The sequence below is a fragment of the Anopheles maculipalpis genome, chromosome 2RL (assembly GCF_943734695.1).
Source record: "Anopheles maculipalpis chromosome 2RL, idAnoMacuDA_375_x, whole genome shotgun sequence".
Classification (NCBI taxonomy): domain Eukaryota; kingdom Metazoa; phylum Arthropoda; class Insecta; order Diptera; family Culicidae; genus Anopheles; species Anopheles maculipalpis.
This window is the reverse complement of record NC_064871.1, coordinates 1,209,247-1,230,631: the sequence shown is the minus strand read 5'-3', so window position 1 is coordinate 1,230,631 and position 21,385 is coordinate 1,209,247. Positions and strand designations below refer to the sequence as shown.

The 21,385-nt window shown below is 46.5% G+C and overlaps 1 protein-coding gene across 4 annotated transcripts in view; it reads right to left on the bottom strand.

Moving 5' to 3' along the window:
* Positions 1-7,214: 7,214 nt before the first annotated feature.
* The window catches only part of LOC126556604 (homeobox protein cut), a 153,343-nt gene continuing 139,172 nt past the window's right edge, over positions 7,215-21,385 (bottom strand). For 3 of the 4 annotated variants that reach the window (XM_050211941.1, XM_050211943.1, XM_050211944.1), the window contains 2 exons: positions 10,537-10,954; positions 7,215-10,445 (listed from right to left, as the gene is read on the bottom strand). In XM_050211941.1, coding sequence (XP_050067898.1) covers positions 7,244-10,445; positions 10,537-10,954 — 3,620 coding nt within the window. In that variant the 3' untranslated portion in view covers positions 7,215-7,243. The remainder of the gene's footprint in view (positions 10,446-10,536; positions 10,955-21,385) is intronic. The other variant, XM_050211942.1, reaches the window with a different exon arrangement.

Here is a 21,385-nt window from a genome sequence, read left to right as displayed (position 1 = left end):
GCATCAACAAAACCTGTTTGCCCTGGTTGTTGTGGTTTGCCAAAAAGGTGGGGGGGGGGGGGGGGGGGGGATTGGTCTTTTTCTCACTTCGATGGGGCGTTATTTCGCATGAGCTGTAAGAAAGTGAAAGTTTCTTCATTGCGCAATGGCCATAACACTTGCCAGGCACGAAAAGAGGGCGAAGTTTGGGGTCTTTTTTTAAACTAAACGGGGGAAAAAACGTCATCGTCCACTTACAACGCGCACATCGTCGATAGTAGTGTGCCGTGGTGGTGTTGTCGCTGTCGTTATGAAGCTATTTTCAACTGCAACTGCAACTCACCCATACTCTGGCTCACCCCCTCTCCCCTGTCTCGTCCCCTGCCCTTGTGTGTTGGCTGCATCTCACAGTGCAGTCAGTCACAATGGATGTAAGTGCGCTTCGGAGCTTCCACTTCCACATCGCAACACGGCTCGAACCCAAGGCCAACTAGTCGGCCGTGGCAGCGTGTCGAGTGCATCATACCCGATGCACCGATGCAAGCGCCTGCCACCTCTCTAGACTCTGGTGGGGATTAAGCTCGCACCCGTGTCTTTCGGAAGGGGTCGGGAAGGTGGTGAACCGGGGGAAAGTTGGAGCTGTTTGCCAGCGCTTGTCACGGACGGAGGTGCCTGCTGAAGTACATGAGTTCCTGGTACGAATTTTTATCTATGAAACTATTCCGAACGCCTAGACGACGGCACGACGTTGCACCGTTGCAGTTGGCACAAAGCTTTACTTCGTTCTCTACATCTCTTTCCTACTGTTGGTGGTTGGGCGGGTTTCATCTCACTACTTTTCCCAGCAACGCAATGCCATAGCAACGTGCTCAGACGAGGAAGCCTTCTTTTTCGCAACTCGCATCTAGACGATGATGGAAAAATCGATCTAGTGGCTGGGAAAATTCATCCCAAACGAGTATGCGAATGATGGGTGTGTGCGTGCGGGATGGAAAAAGGGAGATTGGGAGAGAGAGAGAGAGGGGATAGTTTTCTAGCCACTCATCGTTGGAGACGACTAGACAGAAGAAGAGAGCCCGAGGTGTGTGTATGAGCAAAGAGATGCAGTTTGCTAGATAAACTGTGTGAACGTTTCTCCTCGCTGTATCTGCTGGTGTGTGTGTGAGAGAGAGCGAGAGAGCGAAATGAATAGTTTTCAAAGAGCGAAAGAAATGGAAGAGAAGGGTTTGTTTTTGTTTTTCACAGTTGATTGCAGTGCCAAGTGCGTTGCATCGCGAAGGTTTGCTGCCTCGCCTGTGCACCCGGTGGAACATGTGCAAGCGTTCAAATGACTTTATTTCGAGCGACTAAAGTGATCGGGGGGGAAAGTGTGATGCATGTCAACTCTTTGTTGAACAAGTGGATTTTAAAAACTAATTTAAAATTTGTGTAAAACCTTTCCGATGCTTGAACTGCTTGAGTTGGAAAAATAAAAAATTTTATCATAAACAATTTGCTGAAATAAAATTTTCCTATAAATTCAGTAACATCAGCCTCAGACTGACGAGACTCTTAACCTTCGTTTAACGCTTTATCTCCCACCTTCTTCCCACTGGGAAGCAGAAATAAATCCTGAAACCTCCGCTAGCTGCTGCTAGTTTGGTAGTTTCTGCGCGCGTTTTAAAGTGGGAGAGCTCAGCCACAATCAGATTCTCCTAGCAAACAGTACACATTGCAAGACTCATATTGAGCGGGCTTTGGACTCTTTACCACCATCTTCGTAGGCGTTTTTTTCCTTTGGTGTGACACCTCTTCATCACCAACTTTGTGTCCTTTTGCTCGTTTGCTTGTTCCCTCGTTCGACACAAGCTGTCCGTTGTCCATTTTGGAAGCAGCCAAGTTAACAGAAGCTCATAAAACGTGGCAAACAGTGGAGGTAGTTCCGTTGTTGCTGATTATGAATTGTTCCGATGCTTTTTTTCACTTCTTGCGTCTTCTCCCTTATCACCAACTGACCAAAACGTGGGCAACGAAGCCGCATTGTCCAGCGACCCTTCTTATTACGGTTCTTTTTTTATTGGCGGTTTCGTTTTTGTTTCGTACTGTGTGGGTGGAAGGTGAAATAGAAACAACCCTTTTTTGTGAGTAATTTGAAACAAAACGCGTGGCAACTCGTTTCCCTCGGTTCAGAATAAGTTTCCATGTATAATACGATATCTAGCAAAGAACTGGTCGAATGAAAAGAAAACCCTTTTTTTTTCTTTTTGGCACTAAAGAAAGCCCTAAAATTCGTCCTTTTTGTTGTCGTCTTCCCCTTTCACAATCATCTAGGACAGCCCATTGTGAGGGTGTGTAAGAAAAATTGGCCACACTCTGTAGGATGGATTGCTTGATGCGTCCACCCTACTGAAGGGGAAAAACAGGGTTAAAAAATCCATCCCCCACAGATCTTTCGCTTATCAGGCGAACAAAACCACTCGAAAGGTACCACGAGAAGGTTGATGATAATGGAGAAACTGTTCTATGGTGTGAATCATTCGGCAATTTTCTTTCACTTTGCACCGCCCACAACTGGAAAAAAATAAAAAAACAAATAAAAAAGGAAAAGATCGAAAACCGACTGGACCAGTTAAGAATCATGTGAATCAGAACTGCTTTTTTTTAGATTTATTTACAAAATAAATAAAGCGATTCAATGTAATAATGCTAATGTTTCCTAAATACATACAATTTGAACTTATTGCTTATTGTGAAGTCTTACACAAATAAAAAAGGCTGTGCTAATCAACTTGAAGAGATTCATAGTACGTTGGATGAAAAGGGCAATTACTAGTGCAGCGATATTGCCAATTGTTTGCATTTTAATACTCAAGAGTAAGACTTAGATTTTGTTGTAGTGTATAAAAATGCAAAATCAATGATAAATGTAGTGTGTAAAAATGGTTTTGAATGAGGAAAATAAAATTATTTTATGAATTTTAAAGATTTCGTTAATTTCATGAGCGAGCGCCACGTAGCGTTAAAATAACGAACTAGTAATCACCCTCTGTTCAACCGTTTCAATTTTGCGCTGGTCTACATACTCACATATAGATGGCGCTTTCTAATTGGAATCATTTGCAGTAGATGGCGCACTGGTGAATTATGAAGAATTTGAAAATTGTTTAATTTATCAACGGATTTACCTGTTTCAATCTTGCATTTCTTTTTCATGAAAATCGTATGCATTTCCCCACCAACCACCGACCATTTTCGGATCCATTTAACGAGAAAATTCAGACTGTATCATGTTTTGTTTTATATTATTCATTACAGATAATATTTTATTTTTCATTTTATTGTATAGAAATTCATAAAGAAGACAATATAATTTATACTTCCATTACGGCTGCTGTACGTCGGCCTGCGTTTGGTTTTGTTTTGTTTTTGTTCCTGTTTCCGCTACAACGGTGTATGTGTTTTTGTTGTGTTTCTGTTTTCCTTCTCATGTTTTTTTTCTGTTTCGTTTCGTCAATCTGCGGCCATTTTGTTTCATTGTTTGTCTACCTTTGTTTTTGTTTTCTTTTACTTTCAATGCAATAATGTATTACCATTACTTGGGTTTTCCTTGTTTTGTTTTGTCTTGTAATAATATTAATCAATACAATACAATATAATGATATGATAATAAGTATTTACAATTCGCATTACCTTGTTTTCTCTTCTCTTCTTCCTTTCTCTCCCCCTCTCTTCTCGCGCTACTTCGCTAGACATTTGTTTATTGTTTATTCTCGTTTTCTTGTGTTTTGTTTTAGCTTGAATTGTCTGTGCATGGATGTGTCTGTTTGTGTAGGTGTTGTTTGTTGTGTGAGAATCGTTCTTCAACTAACTGTTTTTATGTTGAACAGCACACACTACCATCAAACCGACTCGATTGAAGTACGAAACGAAAAGTGTTTTGCATTCAGTTAGCTCAGTGGCTTGGTTTTTGTGTGTTTTTACCGTTCTCTTTTCTGCCACAAGCCGATTAAATCTCGATAAGTTACTAATTCAACTTCCCACCCGGCTCACATCATCCCCCGAATCGCGCACTCTTATCATTAGATTATTATTAATTTCCGTCTGCTTTCTTCCCTTGACTATTGACCTTGGGCAAGTTTTTAATTACTGTAAACCGTTTTACTGCGCAATTGAATTTTCCTCCATTTATCTGGCTTTTTATGGATGTTTTTTTTTCTTCGTTTGCTTCAACAAGGGGTACGCAACATGATCTTTGCTGGCTTCTCTAGATACTTCTAAATACTTGATCCTGGTTGCGTTTTTTTTTCTTTTGTTTTTGTATGAGTGTGTGATTTGCGCCAAAATAAACGAAAGCTCCAACCAACATTATGTACACGTGATCCATCGATCACTGTTGCTGATAAAAGGAAACGACTAAATACCCCAAAAACAATATTCCGAACCGAAAAAAAAGAAGTACCGCAACGAAACCAGACAATTCCAGACAATTAAAACGAAAACAACATCCACCGGAAGTGGTGTGGTTTACCCCTAACAACTAATCAATAGAAGAACTACGGACAATAAGTTAACAAAATGTGCTTGTTTGCTTGTTTGTTTGTCTACTCTCTTTACACATCACTACATTACACGGCATTTGTTTGCTTTTCCCTTTCGGTGCTGCTTTGATCAGCTTCTCACGCCCAATGCGGACATCCGTTTTGCTTTCTTGTTTGCATAAAATTATTGTTTTGTTTGTTTGTTTGTCTTGAAATATGTATTCGCTCATAATATTGCATCCTTGTTTTTACTTCTTCATCGAACAATGTCCATTTTACGTATTCTTAAATCATTCGCTCTCTCCCACTGTTGCTTTTTTTTGTTGTTTTGTTTTGTTTTAATTTTCCCTCCCTTTTCTTTTACTCGCTACTTTACTTTAAATTTGTTTCGATTTACTTATGTACTTAAAAAAGTTGAACCTTTTGCTAGCTATTCTTTCCTTCTTCGCTTGTTTGCGCTCGTTGCTCGTTGCTGGGAAGCAATTTGTTAAACATGTTGCTTCGCGTCGGTTGCCAGAACCTTGAGCTGGAGCTGTGTTCTAAGAGCGGATCGTACGGGACATTCGCGTAACAGTATATCCATCGATCGGGCAGGATATATAATATAGTACAGTAAAAACTAAAATCAGTTCCCTTCATCATCATTAGCCCCTTCGTCCCTTTTCCTCGTTTTTCGCTTCGTGGTTACGTACGGTATTGAAATGTACAATTGTGCCATTTTCTGATGCTGGCAAAACGTGTTAAAATGGGTGTTTTGAGTGTGTGCGTGTAAAGTGGGTACGGGAATACCCAATTAAATGCGCCAACATGGACCAACATCCGAAGGGGGTCAGTCAGTTCTGTTGCTTTCGCTAAATTCGGGATATGCGTTTGTTTGCTGTTGCTGCTGGGTTGCACGCTGTGTGTGGGGATTTCGCTACTCCTTTCATCACTCATTACCTTGGGAAGGGACAATTCTTACAATGGTGGAATGGAAGCAAACGGGAAAGGATGCTGCGGATCGAACATTCTATGTACAAGACAATGTACAACTTCGAAGTTTCGTTCGAAGGAAATTAATGTAAAAAATAAATGAACGAAATATAAAAGATCTCATAAACGCCCGCCCTTTCTAGCCCTCTAGCCCTCCCTTCTCCGTCTCCTAATCTGTGCTCTGTTTGTAGAAGATTTGCGCATTGCTTGCCTGCTGGCAATTATTGTTAAATATATTTGGTATGAAATTTGAGATCGCTTCATCGATGCTAAAAAGGGACAGAAAACCGCATCATCGCCTCATCACGAATATGTAACATATGGGGCTAAAACAAAACGTCTCTGCACAGTCGTGCCGAAAGGAACGAAACTCACAAAAGAAAACTTCAAATACCTTCCCTTACGATTCCCACCGATCGCCCTATCATTCTCTGTAACGCTAGCATTTACTTAGACTTTAACAATATATTTGGCCTTTTTTCAGTTTTTTTAAATGTGTACAAGTCTGTGTGTGTGTCTGTAAGATGATGTTCCGTTTAACTACAATCGGGAGGGGGTTATGTTTAATATTTTACACAAAAAAAAAACGAAACATGGCGAATGGCGGAAGAGTATGTGCTAATTTGCTGGTGCTTAAAATAGTACGTTCACCCATCCAACTCCCCCACAAACTTCCCCATAACTCGAGAGGAGAGTAAATTTTGATTGATTCTTGATTTATGTGCAATATTCTTCTGTTTTTTTTTTAGTTTCATCGCGCGCGCGTTTTTACTTTTGATTTTTAACCGCTCACCGTTACTAACCGGGCGCCTCCATCAATTTTTATGCTCGTGTGATTTCGTGTTTGTTGTGTTTTGGTTCGTCTGTTGTTTAAATTTTCTCTAAGTACGTTTATTAAACATTCCCGCGTGCCCGGACACAGGACACTTCATTATCTACAAGATTTGATAAAAACATATAAATGCAATTCACAAACACGATCGCCACCGACGGTCGGTCGGTTCGGGTTTGGTACTTAACACTCTTTAAGGACCCCTTAATAGAACTTCTCTTTCACTACCTTAATCGATCGATCTAAACTATTAAAAACATAAGCGAAAGAAACAGTACGATGTTTAAAAGAAAGGAAAAAATAAACCCCTAACTCGATAAGCTTAAATCGATCCTCCCATTTTCCCGCACGCTCGCGATCAAAGCCGAGCTTCTGCTGCGTGTAGGGAAAATGGAAAATTCGTCTCTTTGTATTCTTGCTTTTCCACGTACGGGCCGTTATGCACGCCCGTTCGGTTTAAATAATGAACCTTATCATCTAATCGAGCGTTGCTTCATTTGTGTGTTTGTGTATTAGTGTTGCAAGCTCGCTTTCTCCCTCTCCCTCTCTCTCTGTCTCTCTGCATTGATTTCAGCTTTGTGTGCTGCAACGTTGCATTCGCGCATTTGTTTTTAAAACTTCACCACTTTTAACAGTCTTCTTACACACACAGTGTGAGGGACGAAAATGTAGAGTAGAGAAACAAGGAAGCAGTTGAAGGTATGAATAGATTATTTACAAGAAAACATAGATCGAAAGAACATAAGGAAAACGAGGAAGGTTTAGAACAATCACATACACAGCTCACTTGCGTGTCTCTCTTTGTTTCGTTTGTTTCGCTCTGCCCTGTCACGGCGACACTTTTTGTTTGTCCAACGTTTGTTTTTTTGATTGCACTGATACTGCTGTTGCTGCTTCTTCTGATTCATCACTTCAAACGCTCACTTTCGGTTTAGAACCGGCCCTAATACGCATCCCACCGATCACCGTTGTTTTCGTCGAGGATCTCTTTCTTCACCGTCACGGAGGACGAAGCGGGACTGGCGGTTCCCGATCGATTGCCGTTCCTTTCCGGTTGGGTCGATTCTGAGGTCGCTTCTTCCGCACCACCTCGTAACACTTCCGAACTTGGAGCTTCCGATTCGGACTCATCGTGCGCAGTTCTCGACCGATCTTCGTCCAGCTTTCCCTCCGAACCGTACGAGGAGTGCTTTGAGTGTGTGGACTTTGCATCGTCCTCGTCGTTTTCCACGTCACTCGCCGGGTCGTCTTGGCTTTGGGAAGGCACGGTCGCTCCTGCACCGGTGGCCGCTGCAACGGCGGCAGCGGCAGCAGCTGCCATGGCCGCGGCAAACCGTTGCTGCACCGAGGGCACACCGTCCGGAGGCTGCAGCACGCAAACCCCGTTGATGATCGCATCCGTGGCGTCCTTTTTGGCGGAGGGAATGTTGGAGACGGCCGTCGCTACGGAGCCTGGCTTCTTGTCCGGATCCTGCCATTCCGGATTGACCCACTGTGGAGCGGCTGGCTTACGGCGACTGATCCGCGACATGGCTTGCAGGCTGGCGAGCGATAAAGATGTCTTAAGGTCATCATCATCACCGCCCCTTTTGCTGCTTCCGTCCATCGATTCCGAATCGCTCATGTGGCCACTACCGGCTTCTTCTTCGTTTTCCGCATCATCCTCGTAATCGTCGTCGCCTTCCCGCTTCAGCGTGGAAGGCATCGATAGGTCGAGGCCGCTCATCTGCTCGCTGATGCTCTTGTTGAGGGCGGCCAGGTCCGCTTCACTGCCCGGCATGAAACCGCGGCCGATTAAAGCGGCCAGATTGGTGGCAGGTGCGGTAGCCGCGAAGTAAGGCGGATACGGTAGAGGCATACCGCTCAAACCTAACCGTTCCTTCTGGATTTCCATCAACCGCTGACCGAGCAGTACGCGGAACTGTACCGGATCGAACGGAGCTCCGGATTGGTTTTCGCGCGAAGGAATCGGCTCAGACGGTTGACCATGCGGGACCTGTTGCTTGAGGCGCATTCGATGATTGTGGAACCAGTTGGTGATCGTACGGGTCGACAGCCCAAGTTCACTAGCCAGAAATTCGATTGTCTGCACGTTGGGGTATGGATCGAGGGCGAACGCTAGTCGGAGAGCTTCCTTCTGCTCCTCGGAAAACAGGACACGCTGCTTCTTGTTTGGAGGCGCCGTAGCCGATCCAACCGATCCCGGTCCGGGTGAATTGGAGTGATAGAACTCAGACGTGTCGTTGCTCGACGTATCGCTACTATTGTCCTGTCCACCTGGGCCAGTCGATCGACGGCGTTTGCTTGCCTCACGTCGCTCATTCTTTAACACCTGCAGTCGCTCAACGTTGTTGGCATCGCTCAGCCACAGCTGCATGCGGATGAATGGTTCACGTCCCTTAATACTCAGCATGTGCCAAGGCTTCGGTTTGGACAACAGTTCCGACACGGAACCCTGCGAAAGTCCCAACACAGCCTCGCCGAAGATCTTCTGTCCGATGTTGTTCGCCAACAGCGCCTCCTTGATCTTGGTCGTGATCACCTGCGTATCGAGGTCTTGCGTTAGAGCGGCCATTTCGTAAACCGTTGGAGAGATATGCTGGTGGAGCGATCCTCGCATCGAGTTTGGGGCTCCGGCTTGAGATGCATGCTGTCCAGCGGATCCCGGTGGACCTTGCGGGACGGGCGAGTGGATTGGCATCATGATGGAGGACTTCTTGTCTTGTGCGCCCGCATGACCCTGCAGAGCGATAGCATGCTGGGGAGGTATGCCCGGAGGCGTCAGGAGCATCGTCTGCGGGGACGGTTGCTGAGGCCGTTGCTGTGAGGAGGAGTTCTGCGAGCCCATGGCACCGAGTGGCGATGGCTGAGAGGAAGGTGGTTGTTGTGCTGAGTGGCGCTGTACTTCCTGCACCTGGGCGGCATGATGAGCGGCGGCAGCAGCAGCAGCCGCCGCGGCCAGCTGATGTTGATGCTGTGCGGCGGCCTGAGCCGCTTGTGCCGTAGGTATTTGCTGCTGCATCTGAGAGATCTGAAGCTGTAGCAACGTTTTCTGCTGATCCTGCTGCAGTTTGCTGATCGAGTCACTCAGCATCTTCGGCATGGTCGGAGGCATCTGCTTCTGCATGTGGAGCCCGGGAAGTTGAGGCGTACCGCTGTAGTTGCCCGTGCGCATCAGCTTCTCCGGAGCTATCTTGTACTGACTGGCGACTAGCTTGTGCACCGCATTTTCATCCTCCAGGAACATCTTCATGCGGATGAACGGTTCGCGGCCTTTTTGGGTTAGCATGTGCCAGGGCTTCGGTCGGGCGAGCAAATCACTGACAGATCCTTGCGAGAGACCCAACACAGACTCTCCGAACAAGCGCTGACTGATCGAATACTGCGAGAGGGATTCCTTGACGCGCCGCACAATGTCCTCCGTGTTGAGATTGTTGTACAGATCGAACTGTTGCTGAGTGATGGGTGGCAGGATGGCTTTGAGAGGACGTTGTTGCGTCGTGTGATGTGGCGTGACGGGTGGCTGCGTGATGAGTGAGTTGGTGATCGACGCCATTCGTTGCAGCGGGCTAGCCGCTACGGAGAAATCGTCCGTGGGTGTGATTGTCGGGGGTAGGATGCTGTTGCCGATGGGACTTGGTGCGGCGGAGGAGGCGGTCGTTGTGGGCGTACACATGCCCGATGGTTCCGAAGGCTTTGGTTTCACCAGACTGAAGGCGCTGTGTTTCATGCTCTCGTCCAACTCCTTCTGGCTCATGTCGGCATCAGACTCGGCATCGGATATTGCGCCGTTCAGTTTGGATGCGGCCGATTGCTTCTCCTTTGGCAGGGACAGATCCTGGGCGGAACCTCCGTTCAATCCCGTCGTAGTGTGCTGTGACGGTTGCGATGGAGTCGACGATTGTCCTGAGGGCGTGGAAGGTTGGGATGGTTGTTGTGACTGTTGCTGCTGCTGCTGTTGGTGTTGGAGTGCCAAGAAGTTGGGAAGGTTGGAAATGTTGGGCATGCCTGGAAGGGTGGCAGAGGCGTTTTGCTGCAGTTTGGCCAGTTCCCGGTGGTAAGCCTCGAATGCCATCCGGAGATTGTCGTCCTGTAGGCGCTCCATCGGTGGCATACCGCCGCTGAGAAAGTGTGGAAATAGAAGACTAAAACCGATCAGAGTTATAGCAAACCCGTTTTGAAAATCTACAACAATAGGGCACTGCTTTTGGTGGCGTTTTCCACCGTCATACTTACTTTGGGAAATCTCGCGGACTGCGCATCAGCTTGGAGAACTCTTCCTGGTAGATCTTGGCGATCTTGTCCTGCGAGATGTCATCGTTGTCGTACTTCTTGGGCCGTCCACTACTTCCCAAACGTCCCCCGCTGAGATAGTCTTTGGAGAAGGGTGAATGGACGTCTCGGTTGTGTGGCGATTTGGAGTCATTGTCACTATGCTGCGTGGAGTCGTCCAACCCGCTGAGATGAAGCTGTTGTAGCTGATGCTGCTGCAGTTGCATCTGTTCGCGCATCTGCTGCTGATGGTGGGCCTGCTGCTGTGGAGTGGGCTGCTCGCCCCGCTTCATCATAGAGGCTTCGGACAGGATTTGCTGCATGCGGTCGTCGCTGAGATCACCGTCTGGTCGACCGTACGATGGCATTCCGGGTTCTGCACCTGCAATTAGTATACATCTGTCATATAAACCAGCGACATTGGGCCAGCCTGTGGCGTGGCGTGCGATGAAGTTTAAGTACAGCACATCTCCCTGAGTTCCCTGAGTAAATTGAGGAAATCAAAACTGTACAAAAAGCCACAGAATGTTACACAAGAACTTGCAAGACTGAAGATGGGCGTCACCTTGCTTGTACGCCACTTTGCATTCCCATCCATCGCTCGAGGTCAATTTCAGCTCCCGAAGGAAGGAAGATGGATACAAAATATTGCTCTTGCGAATGTACATTTTATACGAACGTGTATCATCATCATCAGCATCAATGTACGTCGTCTTCGGTTCGAATTCAAAGAGAAACATCAACGCAAAAGTGCGTCAGAAGAAGCTCTTGAACTGTCGGCAGAGTGAAAAGGACACTCGCAAGCGAAGGAGCACAGAGTCGCACATATGCATCGAAACGGAATATCCCAATCGAAACGGCATCCAATGGCGTGGAGGGAAATGGAGCAAAAGAAACAAATGGATGAAGGGCATCCCTTCGGGCTTAGTGCGCCTGTCCCTCCGAAGCTGGAGTGGAGGCTGAAACCGCGTGGCTGCATCCACCAGTCAGGCGCTATATCTCCCGTCCCAATCTATATTTATTCGTTCAGCTTTTATAAAATTTATATCAAACGTCTCCATCCAACCATCTTTCCGACCGACGTGATGGGTTTCTTGTTCCGTTTTCGCCATTTCGCTTCTTTTGATTTGCACTTTTTTGTTACTGTTTTGCTCTGTACTTTATCTCCCTTTGAAGCCATCATCGTTATGTTCGGGCTCGGCGAAGATGAGACGTGCGATTATGACGGAGACCGGAGCAAGAACAACGATTAAGTAAAACAAAGCAACAGCAACAAACATAAAAAAACGAGATGCATTTCGGTTGGAAACGAGCGCAGAAAACGTGCGGAACTAATTGGCATTTTAATCGCGACTATAAACTGCACATCCTTCCTCTTGGGGATGCAATTGCAGGCTGCCGTGACTTTGCAGCGACCCCAAGGCTGGAACCGACGGTTTGCTGATGACTTTGATCGATTTTCACCGATCGCTGGCTGCGTCGTCAACTGCGAAGACTGCGGCCATTTTGTTCACGTACACTATCGACCACCGCTCGTGTACGATAAGTGTGCGCTATCTGACTCGAATGGTACTTAAATGGGGTTCGGGTTGTAATTCTTCTAACCTCACTTTATTTGACAGCTTTGTAGACAGTGTTGTGTCCTCGGGTGGACGCGTGGGCACACTAGGGGTCACCAGAGGGAACACCATTTATCCGTGTGGAGTTTATTTTCGTCGTCCGATTGGCCCCAGTCCCAGAAGGCAACACATATCGAGGATGGGGGATCATAAAAGCGAATACCTATAAATCACACGTCTCGTAAAAAGTCGTCATTTTGCCAGGGGCCCGAACCCGACCAACAAGCGCAAAACGGTGGGGTTCGGCAGCATCTTAACGATCTGCGGCAAACGATACAGCTGCAATGTCCTTGATCGCCCGCCGTACGAATCAAACAACGATTCTGCGAAGTGACAACGATATTTGCCACCGCCGCCACCATCATCGCGTCAATGTGGGTATGGGCTCCGACTTGGAGATGGTTTCATTCGAAGAATCAATCAACCTCCATGCCTCCAATGTTGGTCGGGCCTCCAACCAGGCAGCGGTCGGGCGGGATCCATCAAATTAGTCATTAGCGCACGCGAGGCGAGACGTCGACCGTCGCCGAGGGCCCCGTTTCGGCGCGCGCGTAATTGGCCAACGGCACGCAAATCCCAAAGCGAAGCGAGCGTCGTCTGTCATTAAACGGAAGCAGTCGGGGCTTCGCAAATCGAGCTTCCCGGACCCAAAATCACAAAAGGTCCGGGGCCGGGCGGGATTCTTCGCCTTATTGATGAAGCTCACGGGCAAGAATTCTGCAGCAGGAGTCTTGTGCCGGAAGATGCCCTGCCAAAGCAGGAGTCGTTTCCGATGAGTCGTTTACTGTTCTGTCTGGAGTTGGTCTAATGTTGGTGGAGTAATTATAGCAAAATGTCTGTCATTTGTGGCCCGCTCTGTGCTCTTTTGCTTTGCTCTGTTCTTTCATCCGATGAAACCAAAAATGCAAAGTCTCTTAATGTGTAGGCAAACATCTCCTATTGCGTCTGGTTTTCCATTTGCATTCGATAGAAGGCGATTCGTGCGGCATCGGTAGACCCTTCGATTCGGCGGAGAAATCTTTGTGCCCTGCGGTGTTGGTGTAATTTTTTTGATTGATTATGAAGTCTCCTTTCAGAGTCACTGTCTAGGCCAGATGGGGAAAAATACACAGAGCAAAAAAACAAAACAAAATCCCACCAAACAAAACAATAATCGCAAGGGTAAATGCAGTTTGGACGAGGTAAGTGCACTGTTCCTTTTGTGTTCATTTCATTCAGCGCCGAAAATTGTGGATGCTGAAAGGAACGTCGAAGTATTTGTTGCTTTCGAATATATTCCCTCAGGCGGCGACGCGTACTAATCATCGAACGATGGCAGGTTTTGTAAGCAAAGCCGCATATTTATTTGATATTAATATGGCAAATGCACTGCCGAAACGCAAAAACCCGGTGCGTTGTGTTTTGTTCGGTTAGAATAATAATGGAGGAAAAATCTTTCCAATTTCTAGATTATCCTACAGCACAATCTTCCTGAATGACAGGCTCAATACACGCAAAATAAGGGAGGCGCAACACGCAACCACACCTTACCCGAGGGCGAGAAAACAACAAAAAAAAACACGTTGAGCGAAGATTTGATTATTTTTTGTTCCCCTGGTTTTGATTTGCTCCAGGCGGACGAGCACAAATTCTAATTGAAATTGACAATCGAACGGAGCGCTTTAAACGTCGGTGTGAGAAGTAATTACGCATCGGGTTCAATCAATTTTCAAACACTTGCTAACCTCGGGGCGATCGTATCGATCGCAATGTTTACACATTCGGCAGCTCGTTAGCCAAGTGTGCACGTGCCATTCGGAAGCTGGGGAATGCTATTGAGTGAGTCAGTGAGCTGCTCATTAACAAATCGATAGGAAGTGTTTTCCTCGCAAGCGGGCGAGCTCCGTGAGATGAGCATAATTACAGCCAATTGAATGGGCAGCTGCTTCCGTGAGCCGGGCAGAAGACAAAGTTAATGAGACGCGTCCTGTTTAAACTGCCAACTGAAACTGATTCACTCTGCCCAACCACTGGAAGCGTCCGTCTCGTGTTGGGTGTTTTGCATTTTAAAATGTAGCGATCGTTCGGAATTATCACTTCATTAAGTTTTACATCGTGCAATGGACGGATCGAGCACCGAGGGAAATGATCCACGAAAATGTGTCGATGACGAGAGGTCAGTGAAGACGGCCCCATCGCCACCCGTGTGCTGCTGTGCTGCGAAAGCTGATTCCAAACGATCCTAAATCCATGTCCGTTGTGGCGTGTAGTATGCAGCTCTCCAAGCATCCATGTGTGCAATTGCTGCAGTATCATATTATTACTAAATTATTTTTATTGCCACACACACACACACACACATACACATATGTACGCGACAGCTGCATGGGAAAAGGGAAATATTCAAAACGGCCCATTCGAACGATGAGGTTGTAAAATTTGCGTTCAAATCGCCCGTCCTCCCTGTCGAACACTGGCCAACACTTGGCAAATAATGCACTCGCACACTCCAGTCCGGATGGCAGGGTGAGAAATTTTAATTATGAGGTGATGAAATAATTTGAAATTTTGTAATAATTAAAACCGATTTAGCACTGTCGGACGGTGGGCCGAGACTAGTCGAGATTGCCCATGATCAGCAGCGGTCCGTGTGATGCGGGTGTCAGATGCAATTAAAGTGCCAAATGTGAAGCACCCTTGGAGAATTGCAGTGGAGAGTGGAAATCGATGAACGCATCCCTGTGTAAGGGGTTTAACGATCGGGAGGCTAGAAATCTGTCCGGAAATCTTCGGCGTTCCATAATCCATCTAATTTAGCACCAAACAGCTGAGAACTGGCAGCGAATAGGGCGGAGATTAGAGTCGAAACTCCTAGCTGCCGGTTCTCGGAATGTGGCGGAATTTGCATTAGCACAAGAATGGCGAAAGCAAGCGCGGCAAGGTAAGCGGGTGGAGAATAAACATTTTTCCTGGTGGCAAGGTACAATAATTGAATAACTAATACCGCCCTAATAAAAATAATCTGGAACACTGGATCGAAATGGTGCTCGGGCGTCTGAATGGAGACACTTTTTTTTTTCTTTGGCTTGGGTGTGTGAACAAAACTTGCCTCTATCAGTCTCGCTTCGTGTAATTTATTCACCCTCCAATTTTCCGATCGATCTACAGACTGTGTGTGTCTTCTCGCTGTACTCTGGACGAGTTTTTCGCACGTGGCCCAAACTTTCGGGTGGGAAAAAGAATCATTTCTTCATCGAGTTTAAGAGTTCGTGTGGCTCGAGGTTTCGGTGTGACTAGTGTGGCTGCAGCAAAAAAAAAAAACCCCAATTGTTCTTCTCAGTCGGGAACTGTTTCGTGTTGAAAGAGACAGTTCAGTCACAGTTTAGGCTGGCAAAAGCGAACGACAGTTCATCCGTAGCAATGGATCCGTTTGCTAAATGGGAACTAATTAATTCACTCCATTTTCGGAACTGCTGAATGTATTGGATGAATTCGTAATTCGGTTGCTGTTGCTGGTTGAATTGATACCGATTGTTTAGCTTCTTTAACTACAAAACGACACGCTTTGTTTCACTTTTCGGGCTAGGCTCGGTTTGGCTACGTGTGGCTGAAGAAAATATGTTCTCAATGCCATCGGAATATCCTACAGAGTTTTACACAAACAACCGAAACGTCTGTTATGCGTATTGATAAAGCGAACTTTACGACCATTTTCCACCACGACACACACACGCATACACACACACTTGCACATTCGGTGCAAAACTAATGGAAATATTAAACATTCATCCTAACGATCGTGCACGAAGGCGGGCAGACGAGCAATTTTACCGAAAACCTCACCGAACTGGCAATAATAATTGGAAGCAAAGCGTTTTTCGGGTCCTTTAAACGCGTGTTCCGCGTACAAGTTTGAAGCAACAGCAAAAAACAAAAAATGTCATAAATAAATATGGATTTTTATTAACATCGCTCTCACCGTTTTTCCTTTCCGATTGGGTAAACAAGATAGTTAACAAAGGGAAAGGAAAAACTCGGGCCCGTGGATTGTAAAGTGTGGGAGGGCATGCAAATGTCACCCTCAACCAGCCAGCTAGTCAGAAGAAGCTCCGAGGGTGACGATTATACCGTTTTGGGTGGAAATCACATAAATTCCTTATTGAAAGTGATTCTCAACGAAATGAAATAATAAAGGAAAAATTGGTGGAATCCGCGCAAACACAACGAAAAGAAAAAAAAGGAACTAACACACACACACACACACACACACCACCGAACCGGATATCCAGCCCTAAACTGCCTTTCTCCTTGGGGTCTCGGTTACATTTCCTTCCTTTGATATTCTTCCTCATCGGTGATGTCTTCGAGGGAAGGAATATTATTATTAATCTCCTTCCCTTCTTTATCCACCCCCCCCCCCACCCTCACCCACATAACCTTGCTTCCCTCGGTGTAGAGTGCGGTCTAATCTACATGTCAGTTGTTTATTACCTTTCACCTTTTTCCCCAACCGATGAGTCCTTCTTTTATTTCTTCCCTATATCGACGAGATCACGCGGTTCGTTGTAAAATATTCGCGGGATACAGGTTATTTATTTCGTATTTATGCGTTCCACCTCACTACCCAACCCTCCCCCTCTCTCAGCCAGGGGTTGGTGGTGTGGGGGTGGATTGGTGAAATGTCTCCGTTATGGTAGGCTTTATGTGCTTGAGGGTGAGTATGATTTATACTACAAGGGGACTCAAACACACCGGAGCCGAATGTAAAGGGAGGTGGAAAACCTTTATGAAATTGGCACGCCCGGGGTCGAGGGAAATTGACGAAATTGTCACCGCGTTTCCCTTCCCGCACAAAAAAAAGGAAGGAAGGAACAGGGTTTGATGAAATATTTTCAATATTTTTCCCATTTCCACAGTCGGTTCGTTTGCTTCGGGCTGCTCTAGAGCATTAGCTCGCTTTGTCGGAACGCGGGATCGAAGGCAGGGGGACGGGATTTATTTGATTTTGTGCGCCGAAGATGTCACCAGAGAGACCGAGCCAATCCGGGAGGGATGGAAGTACTGGAAGCTGGAAGATGAGCCGCCAGGTTTTATTGAAGTGTAAACAGAGGGCGGCAACACAAGAACAAGGACGTCCGCGTGACGTCGTGATTGATAAATGTCATGTAATCAATTATCGTTAAGGAGCCCACCGTCAGGATGGGATGGTAAAGATCCTTGATGCTGTGCCACTTTTGATCTCGCGCCTGTCGGAGGAAAATGCGACACTTTCGCTGTCAAACGGCTTGGCCTTGGATAAGCCGACGCCGGAGCCGAAGAACATTGCGCCGTGTCACGGGGGATGGCGCTGATTTATGGCCGATAGAGGCGAAGATTCGCGTTCACATTTCGGTCGTTAGATCGGCAATGATGATGATGAGTTCGAATGCGTGATTTTTCGATTTTAATTACCCGAACCACTGCGACGGAGAACTTTTCACTTTCGTTTTTCGAAATAGATCGATTGCGTATAACGCGAATGGCAATGGAAATAGCGTTCAAACTGATGCCGCTGCCATACGTCGTGTGTCATCGAAATGTTATTAACCTCACTCGTTCGCTCGCTATGAGTCAGATCGGACCGGGATGAAATCGAATTTATAAATATGTCGTGAATAATTAATTAATGCCGCACGGAGACCGAACGCGACAGCCATTGAGCGCATCGGTTCGACATAAAGTCGAACGATCATTCGCGGCGATCCTCGTACGGTGGTACTCTCCATCTCTCTCTCTCTCTCTCTCTCTCTCTCTCTCTCTCTCTCTCTCTCTTTCTCTCTCTCTCTCTCTCTCTCTCTCTCACTCTCTCTCTCTCTCTCTTGGTTGAGAGGGTCTTCACCGTGGAATGATTTGCGCTTTTCCACCACGCTGCATGGTGCGTAAGTAAACAAAGAAATGTCACTCGTCCCGAGTTTTCCTCCAAGTCCCTGGTGATCGCAGCTGCCGTCTCGTAGCTGGCAGGGACAAGCCAATGCAGCCAGCGCAGGCAGGATTGCATGCAACCTTCGGGTGACAATATATTTATAATATTAGTTTATTGAAATGTGCGATGAGGAAAACTCGGTTCCTTCTTTACGCGCGCACACGACTAAGCAAGGTTGGCCTCTATGGTTGGCCAATTTAAATTCATTCGCTTCCCCGCACTCTACCGTCCCGTCTACTTCCTGCCGCTCCCTCGCCTCATCCCATTACATTGAAATCTATAGTGTGTAAATTTTGTATCAATGTTATAAATAACCCATTTCGCGGTACGCGGCGTCTGTCGCACGCAAAAAACGCATGTTGCCCGTCACGAATCGGTTGCGATCATTTGCGACTGCGAGGCAAGCGAACGAACATTGTGTTTGGCCCGCACACATTCCGCGCGCGACATTTCCCTTTTGTGCCGCCCGTACGCCGGGTGAGGATCGCACACGAGATCAAAGATTAAAAATGTGTCCTGTCACATTATTGCGTTTAATTAGAATGAACTGAATTCGTTCGCTCGTTCTTGGGCCGTTCTTGGTGGTGTGCTGTCTTTGGGATGATTAAATCACACACAGACAAACACACCCGTACACCGCAGGAGCTTGTTTTGGCTGTTTTGTTCTGTCGGTTCGATTTATTGGTGACCTGCTTTGCACTTTTGCGGAGAATTTTGTGAGAATGAAGGGCCCAATTAGTCGCCTTAAAATTCTAAAAAATGAAGGAAAATCATCCGATTCCGTTGCTGGACATCGTTAGGTGTAGTCCGATCACCCTATCCTCCATACAAATCCTTCCAATCCTCTCCTACTGAAGTGTGCTTTCCGTCCATTTTCCGACAACTGTGCCACTTTGCATTCGAAATGTATCCTTGCCGGGTTCTGTTTGTGGGTGTTGGAAGCACTTGAGTTTGAACATTTTTAATAATAAGCTTCACTGTATCGAGGGTTTAAATAGGAATGAAAAATGAAATATGGCCCTTGAGTGCGGATGGTGGCGTCGGCCATCTTTTGTCCACGCGGCTTTGCATGTCTTCGGGCAATATGAACACGCTTTTTTATTTCAATCTCTTCTCACCGCTTCTCCATCCCTTGTTTCCCATGCCAAGTCAAGCTAAATATGGCCGAAAGGACATCGAAGGTACAAAGGACACTCTCGAAAGGTAAAGGCGTTGTATGGTTGAAAAGTAACAAACCAAGAAAACGAGGATAAAATAGCAACAACAAAAAAAACATAATCACGTTCGATATCTTGTACGGTCGAAAAGCAAAAGGCAGTCAGTCGTCCTGTGTCCTACAACTACAAGTTGGCGCTTCCAAACTAATTAGATATTGTTTGCCTTTGACATGTAGCACCGCTGTGATTGGATGATTAATGCCACTCAAACACGCCGTTGTCCTGTGTCGGTGCCACCACACACACACACACCTCTTAGGACAAATGACCGAATGCTGATGACGATAGGAATATTGATAGGAAGTCTGCACTGCTCTCCCGTCGAGAGGCCCCAGGTTCCGAATCGAACAAGAAGAGGGTCCTTTCCTTGGGACACCGAACGTTAAGGGGACTTCTTGATCCAATAAGCGAAAAATCGGAAGACCAATTGAGTAGGTGGTTGAAGCACGGCGCAGGAGGAAAAACACAATCGCAGTTTGCTACTGTTTTTCCTCGTCCATCGGTACTGCAGTGCCATAAAGTATAATTACAAGCGAACGGTGAGGGGAAACCGTCGGGGTCAACTAGGCTCTCCAGGATATCGATAGTTGTAAATCAAAACCGTCCGACTTTGGGCGGCCGGGAACGGGAATGGGATGACCCGTTTTCTGTGGTCTATGGCTCACACAACCTTACCATTGGTCATTGGAATTCATCTATCAGAAATCCGCACTCACACACACACACACACACATACGCTAGACGCGAATGTTTCGCGAAAGGGAATAAATTTCACATAATGAGTGTAATAAACAAATTAATAACCTGGTTGGATGGGTGGGGCAGGAGTTCGTTTTTTGTACTCGCTCGCGCTCTCTCCTGCTGTTTATCCACCCCTCTGTTACTGCCTTCACCCCCTGTTGGTCATATTCGGTTCGTGGCATTCGTCCATCAGGACACATCAGCGGCTCGGTATATTTGTGAAACCGAGCTGAACATGTGACCGCACATCCCTTCATGGTTCAGGCTTTCCAACCTATTAACATGCAAATTGGTATGGAAAGCTTTCATCATTCGGTCGGCTGAGGTTTAGGGAGCGACCGATTGGGTCGTTTTATAGTTTGTGACCGCGAACGAATCGAATCGCTCCACCAGAGAGCTCATGCTTTTGCTGACATTTCAAACGGAAGTAGTTCGCTTACTTAGTAGGTTGAAATGCTTTGGGCGAAAGAAAAGTTCTACCAGTTCCTTTCTGCAATCTTGGCACAACTTGGGCTTGGGGAAAAAAATAGGAGCTTAGTAGAGTGGAAATGGAAGAAATCCCGTTTTCCACGAAGAAATGTTTCCTTTCTGCTTAAGTTTGAGGAAAAACTTAATACTCAGGTGGAAAGTTTTAATTAGTTGATATTAGCAGGTTGTTTTAGCGGAAAGAAAACGGAAGCTTGCTCCTTTTTTTTTTTTCTTGCACACGTAAGAGCAAAACTCGCCGCAATAGTTCTTTCCCTGAAGCCGATCAGTTGGACAGCGAAAAAAAAAAATGCTCAGAAAACTAACCGAAAATGCACGCGTGCGGCCTCAAAACTGCATCGGTGCTGCACTGCACTGTGGCGGCGCTTGTGACACGCGGCGCACGAAATAGCTGCGATTTAATTTAATTAATTAAAATACTTCATCACTATCCCACTCGACACAACCAACCGAACGCGAGACTATGTGTTTCGATCGTTCCCGCCATGTTCCCGCCAAAGTAAATCGACAAAAGGGAAGGAAGGTAACGGGAAGGACTGCCGCGAAACGGCAGGGAAATTGGACCCGATCTGATCCCAAATTCGCGCTTGAGAATAATTACACATTAATTAATACATTCCTCTTCACGCCGGACTGCCACTAAGTGAGCACTAAGTTTTTGTGCTGCTCACGCTATATTTAAGCGCATCGACGACGCTGGCATGCCGAATGGCAAGGGCAAGGGACGGACTTTGGGGAGGAAACACCGTTGCTCGTAATGTTTGAATCGCTTGTTTCCGTTCTCGTGCAACAGCCGGGATCGACGCTGG